The 17,303-nt window shown below is 35.9% G+C and overlaps 1 protein-coding gene across 1 annotated transcript in view; it reads right to left on the reverse strand.

Annotated features, from left to right (window-relative positions):
• The window catches only part of LOC117507847 (band 4.1-like protein 1), a 374,283-nt gene that overhangs the window by 74,881 nt on the left and 282,099 nt on the right, over positions 1-17,303 (reverse strand). Inside the window, exon 19 of the mRNA XM_034167630.1 lies at positions 3,589-3,948. Coding sequence (XP_034023521.1) covers positions 3,589-3,948 — 360 coding nt within the window. The remainder of the gene's footprint in view (positions 1-3,588; positions 3,949-17,303) is intronic.

Here is a 17,303-nt window from a genome sequence, read left to right on the forward strand (position 1 = left end):
ATCTCAAGGCACTCACACAAGTAAGGTCTAACTTTACCAACCCCTACAGCAAAGACAGGTGACAGTGGCAAGGAAAAGCTCCCTCAAGGAAGAAACCTCAAGCAGACCAGACTCAAAGGGGTAACCCACTGCTTAGGCCATTCTAACAATTACACAGTTTTTACAAAGATTTACCAAGCTGAAGAAACAGGAAACCAAAAACCATGGTAACATCAAATGAATGTATCTACGTACAAGTTATTTGGAGTGGAGTGACTTCATCAAGGATCTGGATGACAACCCAACTAAGACGAAACTGACTTGGATGGTCAGGAAAAACCCAGCAGCCACCAAGGCACAGAATCAACTGGAAGATGCTGGAACACCAGTGTCACTGTCTACAGTCAAACTGCTTCTACATCACTAAGAGGCCTGCCTTCCATGAAAGAACAAGCTGCTCCAAAATTAACATCTTCAAGCTCTACTAAAGTTGGAGCTGATCAGTTTGTGAGGAAGGTGTTATGCTCGGATGAGACATTGCACAATGTTAGTGATATGTTTGGATAAGTATGGGTGAAGCACTTTACCCAAGAACACTGGCCAACTGTTAGCATGGTGGTGGAAGCATCATGCTCTGCGCCCGTTTTGCTGGTATTGGTGTACTGCACAAAGTAGATGGAATAATTGAGGAGGTGGATACCCTCAGAAATCTTCAGAAAAATCTTTCCAAAATACTGACCTCAGCCCTGTCAAAACATCTGGACTGTTGAATTAGTGCCAAGAAACCAAATAAAAAATTTAATTGATCTCCAAGAAGAGTCTTCAAATAACTAACAAAAATTCTGCCAGAAGCTTGTCGATGACTTTGTGCCCTGTCAAGGTGGAACTAAGGGATGTTCAACTAAATTAACTATGTTTTACATATGTGCATATAACCTTGAGTATATTTTTTGACCCACCTCAGTTTCGTAAAACCCAAAATAACTTAAATGTTGTGCACCAAATTCTTGTTTTTCGTTTACTAAATATGCCTTCCATCCAGCCATTTGCTGAACTTGCATATTCCAGTGAAGGGTCATGAGGAGCTGGAATCTATCCCAGCACTCATTGGGAGAGTACGAGGGCTGTCAATAAAGTATAGGTCCTTTTTATTTTTTTCAAAAACTATATGGATTTCATTCATATGTTTTTACGTCAGGACATGCTTGAACCCTCGTGTGCATGTGTGAGTTTTTCCACGCCTGTCGGTGACGTCATTCGCCTGTGAGCACTCCTTGTGGGAGGAGTCGTCCAGCCCCTCATCGGAATTCCTTTGTCTGAGAAGTTGCTGAGAGACTGGCACTTTGTTTGATCAAAATTTTTTCTAAACCTGTGAGGCACATCGAAGTGGACACGGTTCGAAAAATTAAGCTGGTTTTCGGTGAAAATTTTAACGGCTGATGAGAGATTTTGAGGTGATTCTGTCGCTTTAAGGACTTCCCACGGTGCGAGATGTCGCGCAGCGCTCCCAGGCGCCGTCGTCAGCCTGTTTCAAGCTGAAAACTCCACATTTCAGGCTCTATTGATCCAGGACGTCGTGAGAGAACAGAGAAGTTTCAGAAGAAGTCGGTTTCAGCATTTTATCCGGATATTCCACTGTTAAAGGAGATTTTTTTAATGAAAGACGGGACGCAGCCGGCGCGGTGCGGCGGCACAGGAAAAACACCTCCGTGTTGATAACCATTTGTAAAATCCAGGCGGCTTTTGATGGCTTTCAGTGGAGTGAGTATATGAGAAATTGTTTAACAGCTGGACATGTTCCAACTTGTCCTTAAGGCTTCCAACAGAGGTGTTTTTCCTGTGGCGGAGCGTCGCAGCGGCTGCGAGCCGACGCTGCAATCCCCCGCACGTCTTTCATTAAAAAAATCTCCTTTAACAGTGGAATATCCTGATAAAATGCTGAAACCGACTTCTTCTGAAACTTCTCTGTTCTCTCACGACGTCCTGGATCAATAGAGCCTGAAATGTGGAGGTTTTCAGCTTGAAACAGGCTGACGACGGCGCCTGGGAGCGCTGCGCGACGTCTCGCACCGTAGGAAGTCCTTAAAGCGACAGTATCACCTCAAAATCTCTCATCAGCCGTTAAAATTTTCACTGAAAACCAGCTTAATTTTTCGAACCGTGTCCACTTCGATGTGCCTCACAGGTTTAGAAAAAATTTTGATCAAACAAAGCGCCAGTCTCTCAGCAACTTCTCAGACAAAGGAATTCCAACGAGGGGCTGGACGACTCCTCCCACAAGGAGTGCTCACAGGCAAATGACATCACCGACAGGCGTGGAAAAACTCACGCATGGACACGAGGGTTCAAGCATGTCTGACGTAAAAACATATGAATGAAATCCATATAGTTTTTGAAAAAAATAAAAAGGACCTATACTTTATTGACAGACCTCGTATAAGTATGTTTATGATAGATTTATCATCTTGTTAATGGATCAGATGAGGTGCACTCTGTGCACACTGATGCAATGACTCGCGCTCAAGAAGAGCATTTATGAAAAATACCAGCTTGCAAAAGAGTGATTTTGCAGTCAATAACGGACAGACACAAAGTTAAAAGTTGGATCACGGTGTCAAATGTGTGTTTAAAGCCGCAGAAGAAATAAAACCAGTGAGAAGGAGTATAGAGGCGACTGTCCAGGAACACAGAACCCACGCGAGCAAAAGAGTGATTTTGCAGACATTAACAGATGAACACAAAGTTAAAAGTTGGATCACAGTGTCATGACTGTATAAGCCGCAGAGGAATAAAGCCAGTGAGAAGAAGCACAGAGGCGACTGTCCAGCTACATAGACTGTCCAGCTAGAACCGAACCTGTCAGTTCTAGCTGGTCTGGTGGATTTCATGACTCAAACACAGGTGAACAGCAGCCTGGTGCATGGTGCACACCCGCTGGACTGTACTGGAGTATTTATTTTTGGACTGCATTTAAAAAATGTGACATCTTGAATTGATGCTGTGAATTGAAAACACACACTTTAAAGGGACCAAGTGTGTGAGGACTGGAGGTTTGGACCAAACCCGTGCCTAAACGTGCAGCAATGTCGTATTAACATGGCGCTACATGGATCATACGCAGTGACACGAGCCATTCGAGGCTGGACGGGGCTCAAATGACAGGTTGGTCCTGGTTCACTAGAGGTTGACACCTGGCACATGTGAGGTACAGACAGGCACATAGAGGTGCCTTAGTAGCAGATACATCATAGCTTAAAACGTGGATCATTCTTCAAATAATCGCTAACACACCCGTGCGTGGGCTCATTATTCATGGCTTATTATTCGGTGGGACCGAGGATTAACTAGATCCCCTGTGCCTTACGCCACACTCACATTATGTACAAACCAATAGTAAAGCAGAGCTGGACACACACTATTTTAGCTGTGCACTTTAGACCGAACACTGGAGATCATTAAAGGTAGAATCCTTCATTTCAAATGAAACTAAAACACAAAGATAATCAAACTAAATTAAGTCATAATGAAAAAAAGGTGAGAAATTATTAATCCAAGCAGGCAGTGATGATGATGATGATGAGGTAATGATGAAGACATTTAACTGTCTACCTCCTGATGCAGTTCCTCCTGTGGAAGCTTCTCCTCTGTGGGAGACTTGTCGTGTGAGCCCATAAGGCAGGCAGAGTAGAACCTGGACATCTCGTCAAAGTCATCCCGGCCGACTTCTGGGTGTTGCCCCTTCTCTTCCAGTTCAGACATTTCCTTGGAGAAGTCCTCCATACCAGAGTGGAGGTCGGCGATGATGGTGAAGTCCACCTCAGCCTCCAGACTGGACGTGGAGCTGACCGTCATGCTGGAGCACTTGCGTTCAATGACCAGGTGCGATTCCCTCATGGAGGACACAGTGTCCCGCTCGTGCTCCTCCTCAGAGGCCACACTCGGCGGGAGCCTCCTGTCCCCAAGGTCCTTCTGGGAGGAGATGAGAGAGCCATCATGATGGTTACACATGGTGTGTGTCAGTGGAGATTCAGGGAGCATCCAAAACTAAAGCCACAGGGCATGTAATGTCTTAGAAAGAGAGAAACTGACACCGCATGCAATCATGTCCAAAATGGAAACCTGAAGGTGAGAGACGATGATCAGAGCACCGATCACAAAGACTCTGTTCCTCAGGCAGACACTTTAATTATAAGTGGAATTAAACTACAGAAAAAAACTGGGTCAAGACGAAGCAACGCTGGAAAGGAGCTATTTTCAAGAGGTTGAACCATCCATGGAATGAGAGCTTTGACTTAAATAAAAGAATCAATACCAGAGTGATAAAGTACAAATGCTGTTCCCAAAAGTACTTAAAAATACAGCACCTGTAACAGCAACCGTTTAACTATTTCTATCAATCTGAAAACGTACTGTGCTTCTTCAAGATATCAAACCAATTCAGCTAGTACTTCAACTGAATGACAGAGCTGAATGTAAGTGGGAAAAGGACAACCTGCAGGTGTCTTTTTTAAAGCTAAGGTACTGAGGGCAACATTATCAAACAAATGCTAAAAGACTACGTTTATCTGACAGTATCTTGTTAAACTGTCACAAGCCTCATCTTTTGTTTAAGACTATTGGACCGCAGACCGTCCGTATGGAGACGTCCCCTGCTGTCTTTGAAAATTTTCTTTTTTTTTTTTTTAAATCAACAAAGTCTCTTCTATTAGGGCTATTATCTCACAATCATTTCCACATAAATTCAGCATTATTTCAGAATAAAAGACAGAGGAAGCGATCAGAGCACCACAGTCAGATGAGCTGCTGGTGCTGCGTTCACTGCGCCTCCGTTATTTCAACGCATCAGTAGTGACTCACCAATTATCACCTGTTTTCTGCTTAAAACTGATTTTAGAAAGAGGTTTGACTTTGTCACCTGATAGTTAATCACATTATTCCCTTTGATCGCTTTGGGTGTAGAGAGTCAGACTCTGACGAGCTTTTCAAACCCTGGACAGCACCAAGTCAACTCTTTTTAATGATATCTTTACAGCTACTGACTCTGGTGACTGTGTTATCCTCGTGCCTTTAGATTTAACTGTGCCATTTGATAGAGTGAACCATGAAATCCTGATCTCTCACTTGGAGCAGTGGGTGGGCATCAGAGGCATAGCACCTGAGTGGTTCAGGCCATACTTGACAGACCAAATTTGCTGTCCTAAATGTATATTCGTTATTAAAAATTTAACAATAGTTCTTCATCAGCTTCTTCTGCATTTAGAATGCTTGATTTGATAACCTCACGGAATGTGAAGATACTTAAAACTGTGCATGTTAGCAATTAACTTTATGCTAACAATATATTCTATCAAGTGATGTAGTCACAAGCTAAATGTTATCATTTCAGGTGCTAAAATGTCCTGTTAAGCACAAACAATATGTGAAAAATTGTAAAATTTGACAATGACCTTGACCTTCATCAATGACCTTGACTTCTAATCACCAACGTAACCGTATAAACCAATTCTGCACAGGGGCGTAGCACCAAATTCTGGGCCCTAGGTACTAGCCATATTGAAGACACCCCCCCCCCCCCACCACACACACACACATTGTTATGTTCTTTTTTATTAACGCAAACACCAAATTTCTAATGCATAGTCAAACCAGGTCTAAATCATGTATACCTTAGATCACACCTGGGAGCCAGAACCCTTTTTAAAGTTGGGGGAGCAATATTGAGTTGGGTGCAATTGGTGCATTCCTGTCTGTTAAAATGCACAGGAATGCACTAAATTGCCCCAGACCCCCCAACTCAGTATAGCTAACTTTCAAGCTCACGCAACATCAACGTTTGACCTTGTAACAAAGTTATGTTATATTCTCCTCAAAAACATACCTGGAGTAGTGTTTTGTTTTATTTTGCACATACATACATCACCGACACGCCACAAAGAGATTTCTATCAGGTTTAGACGCCTACAGCAACTATTTCAACCACTGACAACATATTACAGCAAGAGTCCACAAAACTATTTTAAAGGCCTGACGAAAGTGTAATATGTGATCTTTAAAAACATATTTTCATGAAAAAGACACAAATGTGCAGTTTACTGCATTTTATTTTTTTCTTGTGTAAAAACACAACTTAGATGTGGTTTGACCAAAACAAATTGTCATTAAACTTAATAAAACAGGGATGAAGTGAAGGTTTAAGAGTCACTAGGTGTTCACAGGAAACAGTTATTTCTATATTTATTTATGTTCATTGTTAGTTGGTTTAAATTTTCTGTTTTGTTTTATCAGATTGTTTTTGTCCGTTTCTCTAAAACTGTATTGTGGCATTATTAGTTATTATTACCATTATTGTTGTTGTTTATATTATTATTATTATTATTGATATATAAATACAAATAAATGAATAAAATATTACAATTTGTAATACATTTGACTCTTTTATGACAACAAACACTGAGCCATGAATTATTATACAGAAAACAAATGTGCTGACAGCTGCAACAGCTTAAAGTATAACTTCAGCATTGAAAACGCCATAGACATGCTAACGCATTAGCATCGGTCCTGTTTTTAAGTTCTAAAATACATCTATCAACTGTTTCAGAAGACCATAACAGGTCAGATTAACATAAAAAGGTAAATTTTACTCACAGACATATGCTCTTTGGGGTTTTAGTGGGGAAAAATTAAGATTAAGCAAAATAAACCACTGAATCAACAAAACACCAGATTGAAGCACTGCTTCGATCTGCGAATCACTGCTTCGATTGGTTCAAGGTTCAAAGCAAAGCCGCGCTGCAGAAATGGTTGATTTAATATGGAAGAAACGAAACATTTGCGGTAAAACAAAGTTATTTAACAACTAATTGATGGCTAAATTAGTTGACAACTATTTTAATAATCGATTAAACCGATTAGTTGTTTCAGCACTACTCAACACCACCTCGTCTGTCAGATCCCGTTTGGGACGTGTGTGTGTGTGTGTGTGTGTGTGTGTGTGTGTGTGTGTGTGTGTGTGTGTGTGTGTGTGTGTGTGTGTGGCAGCGTACGGGCCTGGACTAAACCATTGTACAACTGTGCAGGGGTGGAAGGGCCCTCAGAGGTCTTTCAATATTATTGTTAGAGCAGAATTATGTTTTGCAACATTTATACATTCATTTTAATTATATTCTTTTACAACATGAATTGTATGGACATTAATAACACACAACACAAAAATGTATTTAATACCAGTTTTTTGTGGGCCCCCCCATACTCTGGGCCCTGGGTACATAGTACCTTTTACCCCCCAGTCCGACGCCCCTGATTCTGCATGCTGGAAAACATAGGAAAGCACATCTTATTTGCATAAGCAGAAAATTGACTGATTTATGAGAAACATCAAATTTCCCGCTCACCCAGATTTGGCCCTGAAAGTGCTCACCTGTAGGATTCAAAAAGTGTCAATTACAGAAATATAAGGAAATATGCCACAGAACAGTGGTTTTTGAAGGTCACTGGCACCCTGTATGAGAAGTCATTTTTTCTATCTACCCATTGAGAACTGATATGTCAAAGTTGGCCATTTTTACTATATTTGTAATGTAACAATATCTGAGGCCATTTTGACATCAAATTTTGAACTGACTAAAATTCAAGTAAAATTTTTCCTGATGGGAAAAACTAACTTTGCCTTTCCCAATCAATCTACTTGAAGGGTATATGGTGAAAATTTAATCAAAATCTGTCGGTCATCTGAGTCGGTCATTGTCTCAAGATTTTCTCTGAGAGAGCTCATTAAAGACAAGAACTAGGGAATTAGACATTCCGTCAGAAAAGGTCATTTTGCTAAAATACACTGCAATATGCCACGAAACAGACACCAAAAATATTGAGAAAAATATATTTTCTAAATTCTGGTACACAGGGAACACCAATACAGGTGTCTAGAATTGAGAACTTTCACTTTCAAAACTGATGCTGAAAGGGACATCAAGGTTTTGGAGCAACACATACTGCCATCCAAGCAACGACTTTTTCAGGGACGTCCCTGCTTATTTCAGCATGACGATGTCAAGTCACATTCTGCACGTGTTACAACAGCATGGCTTGATAGTAAAAGAGTGCAGGCACTAAAATGGCGTGCCAGCAGTCCAGACCTGTCGCCCAGTGAAAATGTGTGACACATTAAAATGTGCAAAATATGACAATGTAGACCCCAGACTGTTGAACAACTGAAGTCATACATCAGGCAAGAATGGGAAAGAATTCCACCTACAAAGCATCAAAAAAATAAATAAAATAAAAATAGAACGTTTTCCTATAAATAATTATGATGGCATTTAGAACTAACGAATTAATTTTAACGATCAACGAACGAGGTCGGACACATAAGAAATTATTAATAGTGACTGACCAGTATGTCACAGATCGCTCCTCTGCGTCCTGACGCTGCGCCTTTTCCCACTCACATCTGGCTGCAGCAGGTGTTTGTTTCCGTGTGACAAACACAGTTATGGTAGTTGTTGGCGCTCTTTTCTCTTCTGGGCAACAAGATTCTTATAAACAGATATGCAGAACACAGAACACTGTAAAAAAAAAAAAGGCATGCAAAATTGGACTAAATACTCCGCGAGACTCTGAGGCCACGACAGGTGAACAGCGTTATAGCGAGGGACCACTGTATTCTCTATTCACATGTCAATAATTCTTGACGTGGATATTTGCTCGCTCAATTAATAAGACACACCTAATCTGTCAGATTTCTTTATTTTTTAAATGAATTTCTGTATTTATTTTATTGTGACAACCGAATGGAGACGACAAAACCTGGTTGCAGCACGAGCGAATTAAGGGAATGACGAAACTACAGTTGTTATTATCAATTTCATCGTCTAAAACGATCAAACCACATGAAGTTAAGCTTAGCGCTGCTCTGGCTCCAGGCTCGACGTCTGGAGAAAAGGCGAGTAGCGCTTTCCTTCCTGTCAGCGCTGTGACCACGGATCGTGCTCCATAACAATCCCGCAACAGCGGGATTTGTATTGATTATTATGTAGTATAATCAGGAAATTGATTGATTAATTGATTTGTATAATGGCACTGTTTCTCATGTTGATCATCTTCATTTCTATGTGGATTCCAGCGCTGGTTCATTTTGGTGTATAATTTAGGCCACCTCTCGACCTGGTGTATATTTTCAGCGCAGCGTACGCCAACGACCACATTGATAATTGCCAAGTAGCGCAGCCGTTTTGGCGTACACCCCATATACGCTCAAATATCGCCGTACGCAACGTTGATACATGAGGCCCATTGAGTGTTGTTAAAAGAAACGGTGATGTAACACAGTGGTAAACATACCACTGTCCCAGCTTCTTTGAAACATTGCAGGCATCCATTTCAAAATGAGCAAATATTTGCACAAAAACGATAAAGTTTATTACTTTGAACATTAAACATCTTGTCGTTGTGGTGTATTTAACTGAATATAAGTTGAGGAGGATTTGCAAATCATTGTATTCTATTTTTATTTACGTTTTACACAATGTCCCAACTTCATTGGAACTGGGGTTGTATTAAGACACTGACTTCATTCATTTCCTTGATTTTTTTTTATCTTATTTCGTTTTCTATTTGAATTATGTTTTATGGCTTTAAATTTAGTTGTATTTTTTTTTATTGTTTCAGGGTTAGTTGTACTAAACCCTAATTTATTTATTATAATGTAAACAGTATTCCACCTGTATCTAACCCCAATTTATTATAATTTAACAGTATTCCACCTGTATATAACTCTAATTTATTATAATGTAAACAGTATTCCACCTGTATCTAACCCCAATTTATTATAACTTAACAGTATTCCACCTGTATATAACCCTAATTTATAAAAATTTAAACAGTATTCTGCCTGTATCTAACACTAATTTATAATAATGTAAACGGTATTCCGCCTGTATCTAACCCGAATTTATTATGTCAACAGTTTTCCACCTGTATCTAACCCTCATTTATCATAATGTAAACAGTATTCAACCTGTATTTAACGCCAATTTATTATAATGTAACAGTATTCCACCTGTATCTAACCCTAATTTATTATAATGTAAACAGTTTTCCACCTGTATCTAACCCAATTTATTATAATGTAAACACTTTTCCACCTGCATCTAACCCTAATTCATTATAAAGTAAACAGTATTCCACCTGTATCTAACCGCAGTTTATTATAATGTAAACAGTATTCCACCTGCATCTAACCCTAATTTATTATAATGTAACCAGTTTTCCACCTGTATCTAACCTTATTTATTATAATGTAAAAACTTCTCCACCTGTATCTAACCCAATTTATTATAATGTAAACACTTTTCCACCTGTATCTAACCTTATTTAATATAATGTAAAAACTTCTCCACCTGTATCTAACCCCAATTTATCATAATGTAAACAGTTTTCCACCTGTATCTAACCTAAATTTATTATAATGTAACAGTATTCCATTTGTATCTAACCCTAATTCATTATAAAGTAAACAGTATTCCACCTGTATCTAACCGCAGTTTATTATAATGTAAACAGTATTCCATTTGTATCTAACCACAATTTATTTTAAAGTAAACAGTATTCCACCAAGATCTAACCATAATTTATTATAATGTAAACAGTATTCCACCTGTATCTAACACTAATTTATTTATTATAATGTAAGCAGTATTCCACTTCTATCTAACCAAATTTATCATAATGTAAACAGTATTCCACCTGTATCTAACCATAATTTATCATAATGTAAACAGTGGTCCACCTGTATCTAACCCTAATTTATTATAATGTAAACAGTATTCCACCTGTATCTAACCATAATTTATCATAATGTAAACAGAATTCCACCTGTACCTAACCCTAATTTATTATAATGTAAACAGTTTTCCACCTGTATCTAACCATAATTTATCATAATGTAAACAGTATTCCACCTGTATCTAACCCTAATTTATTTATTAGAATGTAAACAGTTTTCCAACTGTATCTAACCAAATTTATCATAATGTAAACAGTGGTCCACCTGGATCTAACCCTAATTTATTATAATGTAAACAGTATTTCACCTGTGTTTAACCCTAATTTATTTATTAGAATGTAAACAGTATATCACCTGTATCTAACCCTAATTTATTATAATGTAAACAGTATACCACCTGTATCTGACCCTAATTTATCACAATGTAAACAGTGGTCCACCTGTATCTAACCCTAATTTATTATAATGTAAACAGTTTTCCACCTGTATATAACCATAATTTATCATAATGTAAACAGTATTCCACCTGTATCTAACCCTAATTTATCATAATGTAAACAGTGGTCCACCTGTATCTAACCCTAATATATTATCATGTAAACAGTATTCCGCCTGTATCTAACACTAATTTATTATAATGTAACAGTATTCCAACTGTATCTAACCCTAATTTATTTATTAGAATGTAAACAGTATTCCACCTGTATCTAACCTTACTTTATCATAATGTAAACAGTATTTCACCTGTGTTTAACCCTAATTTATTTATTAGAATGTAAACAGTATATCACCTGTATCTAACCCCATTTTATTATAATGTAAACAGTATCCCACCGGTATCTAACCCTAATTTGTAATAATGTATATGGTATTACACCTGTATCTAACCCGAATTTAAGAGAATGTCAACAGTTTTTCACCTGTATCTAACCCTGATTTATTTATTAGAATTTAAACAGTATTCCACTTGTATCTAACCCACATTTATTATAATGTAAACAGTATTCCACCTGTATCTAACCCTAATTTATTTATTAGAATGTAAACAGTATTCAACGTGTATCTAACCCTAATTCATTTATTAGAATGGAAACAGTATTCCACCTGTATCTAACCCTAATTATCATAATGTAAACAGTATTCCACCTGTTTCTAAACCCAATTTATAATAATGTGAACGGTATTCCACCTGTATCTAACCCTAATTTATTTATTAGAATGTAAACAGTATTCCACCTGTATCTAACTTTAATTTATTAGAATGTAAACAGTATTCCACCTGTATCTAACCCTAATCTATAATAATGTAAGCTGTATTCCTCCTGCATCTAACCCTAATTTATTAGAATGTAAACAGTATTCCACTTGTATCTATCCCTAATTTATAATAACGTGAATGGTATTCCACCTGTATCTAACCCGAAATTATTAGAATGTCAACAGTTTTCCACCTGTATCTAACCCTAATTGATTTATTAGAATGTAAGCAGTATTCCACCTGTATCTGACACTAATTTATTATAATGTAAAAGGTTTTCAACCATCACCACTGATAGAAATGCAATGATGTTGATTGATGATGCTTTGCAAGATTGTATTGTAAAAAAGGGGCAGTATATATAAGACTTGTTCTTCCAAACTGCTCCTTTTCGTTCAATGGTTTGTAATGTTTTGTTAATTTTGCTTTGCTGTTTTTCTTTTAAATGAATGAAATAAATCCTCAATAAATAAATAAATAATGTAAACAGTTTTCCACCTGTATCTAACCCTAATTTATCATAATGTAAACAGTATTCTACCTGTAACTAACCCTAATTTATTTATAAGAATGTAAACAGTATTCCAACTGTATCTAACCATAATTTACTATAATGTAAAAAGTATCCCACCTGTATCTAACCCTAATTTAATATAATGTAAACAGTGTTGCACTTGTATCTAACCCTAATTTATTATGATGTAAACAGTATTCCACCTGTATCTAACCCTAATGTATTATGATGTAAACAGTTTTCCACCTTTATTTAACATCAATTTATTAGAATGTAACAGTATTCCACCTGTATCTAACCACAGATTTTTAGAATGTAAACAGTATTCCACCTGTATCTAACGCTAACTGATTTATTAGAATGTAAACATTAATATAAACAGTATAACACCTGTATCAGACCCTAATTTGTTATAATGTAAACAGTATTCCACCTGTATGTAACCCTAATTTATTATAAAGTAAACAGTATTCGACCTGTATCAAACCCTAATTTATAATAATGTAAACGGTATTCCTCCTGTATCTAACCCTAATTTATTGATTAGAATGTAAACAGTAATATAAACAGTATTCCACCTGTATCTAACCCTAATTTATTTATTAGAATGTAAACAGTATTCCACCTGTGTCAAACCCTAATTTATTATAATGTAAACAGTATTCCACCTGTATTGAACCCTAATTTATAATAATGTAAACGGTATTCCGCCTGTATCTAACCCTAATGTATTGATTAGAATGGAAACAGTAATATAAACAGTATTCCACCTGTATCTAACCCTAATTTATAATAATGTAAACGGTATTCCACCTGTATCTAACCCTAATTTATTATAAAGTAAACAGTAGTCCACCTGTATCTAACCCTAAATTATTTATTAGAATGTAAACAGTATTCCACCTGTATCTTACCATAATTTATTTATAAGAATGTAAACAGTATTCCACCTGTATCTAACCACAGTTTTTTTTAGAATGTAAACAGTATTCCACCTGTATCTAACCATAATTTACTATAATGTAAATAGTATCCCACCTGTATCTAACCCTAATTTATTATAATGTAAAGTGTTGCACCTGTATCTAACCCTAATGTATTATGATGTAAACAGTATTCCACCTGTATCTAACCCTAATTTATTTATTAGAATGTAAACAGTAATATAAACAGTATAACACCTGTATCAGACCCTAATTTGTTATAATGTAAACAGCATTCCACTTGTATCTAACCCTAATTTATTATAATGTAAACAGTATTCCACCTGTATCTAATCCTAACTGATTTATTAGAATGTAAACAGTAATATAAACAGTATAACACCTGTATCAGACCCTAATTTGTTATAATGTAAACAGTATTCCACTTGTATCTAACCCTAATTTATTATAATGTAAACAGTATACCAACTGTATCTGACCCTAATTTATTATAATGTAAACAGTATTCCACGTGTATCTAACCCTACTTTATCATAAAGTAAACAGTATTTCACCTGTATCTAACCCTAATTTATTATAAAGTAAACAGTATTCCACCTGTATCTAACCCTAATTTATTATAATTTAAACGGTATTCCACCTGTATCTGACCCTAATTTATCACAATGTAAACAGTGGTCCACCTGTATCTAACCCTACTTTATCATAATGTAAACAGTATTCCCCCTGTATCTAACCCTAATTTATTATAATGTAAACAGTATTCCACCTGTATCTCACCCTAATTTATTCATTAGAATGTAAACAGTATTCCACCTGTATCTAACCACAGTTTTTTTAGAATGTAAACAGTATTCCACCTGTATCTAACCAGTTTTTTTAGAATGTAAACAGTATTCCACCTGTATCTAACCATAATTTATTATAATTTAAACGGTATTCCACCTGTATCTGACCCTAATTTATAATAATTTAAACGGTATTCCACCTGTATCTGACCCTAATTTATCACAATGTAAACAGTGGTCCACCTGTATCTAACCCTACTTTATCATAATGTAAACAGTATTCCCCCTGTATCTAACCCTACTTTATCATAATGTAAACAGTATTCCCCCTGTATCTAACCCTAATTTATTATAATGTAAACAGTGGTCCACCTGTATCTAACCCTACTTTATCATAATGTAAACAGTATTCCCCCTGTATCTAACCCTAATTTATTATAATGTAAACAGTATTCCCCCTGTATCTAACCCTAATTTATTATAAAGTAAACAGTATTCCACCTGTATCTAACCCTAATTTATTATAATTTAAACGGTATTCCACCTGTATCTGACCCTAATTTATCACAATGTAAACAGTGGTCCACCTGTATCTAACCCTACTTTATCATAATGTAAACAGTATTCCACCTGTATCTCACCCTAATTATTCATTAGAATGTAAACAGTATTCCACCTGTATCTAACCACAGTTTTTTTAGAATGTAAACAGTATTCCACTTGTATCTAACCCTAATTTATTATAATGTAAACAGTATACCAACTGTATCTGACCCTAATTTATTATAATGTAAACAGTATTCCACGTGTATCTAACCCTACTTTATCATAAAGTAAACAGTATTTCACCTGTATCTAACCCTAATTTATTATAAAGTAAACAGTATTCCACCTGTATCTAACCCTAATTTATTATAATTTAAACGGTATTCCACCTGTATCTGACCCTAATTTATCACAATGTAAACAGTGGTCCACCTGTATCTAACCCTAATTTATTATAATGTAAACAGTATTCCACCTGTATCTAACCATAATTTATCATAATGTAAATAGAATTCCACCTGTACCTAACCCTAATTTATTCATTAGAATGTAAACAGTATTCCACCTGTATCTAACCACAGTTTTTTTAGAATGTAAACAGTATTCCACTTGTATCTAACCCTAATTTATTATAATGTAAACAGTATACCAACTGTATCTGACCCTAATTTATTATAATGTAAACAGTATTCCACGTGTATCTAACCCTACTTTATCATAAAGTAAACAGTATTTCACCTGTATCTAACCCTAATTTATTATAAAGTAAACAGTATTCCACCTGTATCTAACCCTAATTTATTATAATGTAAACAGTATTCCCCCTGTATCTAACCCTAATTTATTATAAATTAAACAGTATTCCACCTGTATCTAACCCTAATTTATTATAATTTAAACGGTATTCCACCTGTATCTGACCCTAATTTATCACAATGTAAACAGTGGTCCACCTGTATCTAACCCTACTTTATCATAATGTAAACAGTATTCCCCCTGTATCTAACCCTAATTTATTATAATGTAAACAGTATTCCACCTGTATCTCACCCTAATTTATTCATTAGAATGTAAACAGTATTCCACCTGTATCTAACCACAGTTTTTTTAGAATGTAAACAGTATTCCACCTGTATCTAACCCTAATTTATTATAATGTAAACAGTATACCAACTGTATCTGACCCTAATTTATTATAATGTAAACAGTATTCCACATGTATCTAACCCTACTTTATCATAAAGTAAACAGTATTTCACCTGTATCTAACCCTAATTTATTATAAAGTAAACAGTATTCCACCTGTATCTAACCCTAATTTATTATAATTTAAACGGTATTCCACCTGTATCTGACCCTAATTTATCACAATGTAAACAGTGGTCCACCTGTATCTAACCCTACTTTATCATAATGTAAACAGTATTCCCCCTGTATCTAACTCTAATTTATTATAATGTAAACAGTATTCCACCTGTATCTCACCCTAATTTATTCATTAGAATGTAAACAGTATTCCACCTGTATCTAACCACAGTTTTTTTTAGAATGTAAACAGTATTCCACCTGTATCTAACCAGTTTTTTTTAGAATGTAAACAGTATTCCACCTGTATCTAACCATAATTTATTATAATTTAAACGGTATTCCACCTGTATCTGACCCTAATTTATTATAATTTAAACGGTATTCCACCTGTATCTGACCCTAATTTATCACAATGTAAACAGTGGTCCACCTGTATCTAACCCTACTTTATCATAATGTAAACAGTATTCCCCCTGTATCTAACCATACTTTATCATAATGTAAACAGTATTCCCCCTGTATCTAACCCTAATTTATTATAATGTAAACAGTGGTCCACCTGTATCTAACCCTACTTTATCATAATGTAAACAGAATTCCCCCTGTATCTAACCCTAATTTATTATAATGTAAACAGTATTCCCCCTGTATCTAACCCTAATTTATTATAAAGTAAACAGTATTCCACCTGTATCTAACCCTAATTTATTATAATTTAAACGGTATTCCACCTGTATCTGACCCTAATTTATCACAATGTAAACAGTGGTCCACCTGTATCTAACCCTACTTTATCATAATGTAAACAGTATTCCCCCTGTATCTAACCCTAATTTATTATAATGTAAACAGTATTCCACCTGTATCTCACCCTAATTTATTCATTAGAATGTAAACAGTATTCCACCTGTATCTCACCCTAATTTATTCATTAGAATGTAAACAGTATTCCACCTGTATCTAACCACAGTTTTTTTTTAGAATGTAAACAGTATTCCACCTGTATCTAACCACAGTTTTTTTTAGAATGTAAACAGTATTCCACCTGTATCTAACCACAGTTTTTTTTAGAATGTAAACAGTATTCCACCTGTATCTAACCACAGTTTTTTTAGAATGTAAACAGTATTCCACCTGTATCTAACCACAGTTTTTTTTAGAATGTAAACAGTATTCCACCTGT

Source organism: Thalassophryne amazonica, chromosome 3, assembly GCF_902500255.1.
Source record: "Thalassophryne amazonica chromosome 3, fThaAma1.1, whole genome shotgun sequence".
Classification (NCBI taxonomy): domain Eukaryota; kingdom Metazoa; phylum Chordata; class Actinopteri; order Batrachoidiformes; family Batrachoididae; genus Thalassophryne; species Thalassophryne amazonica.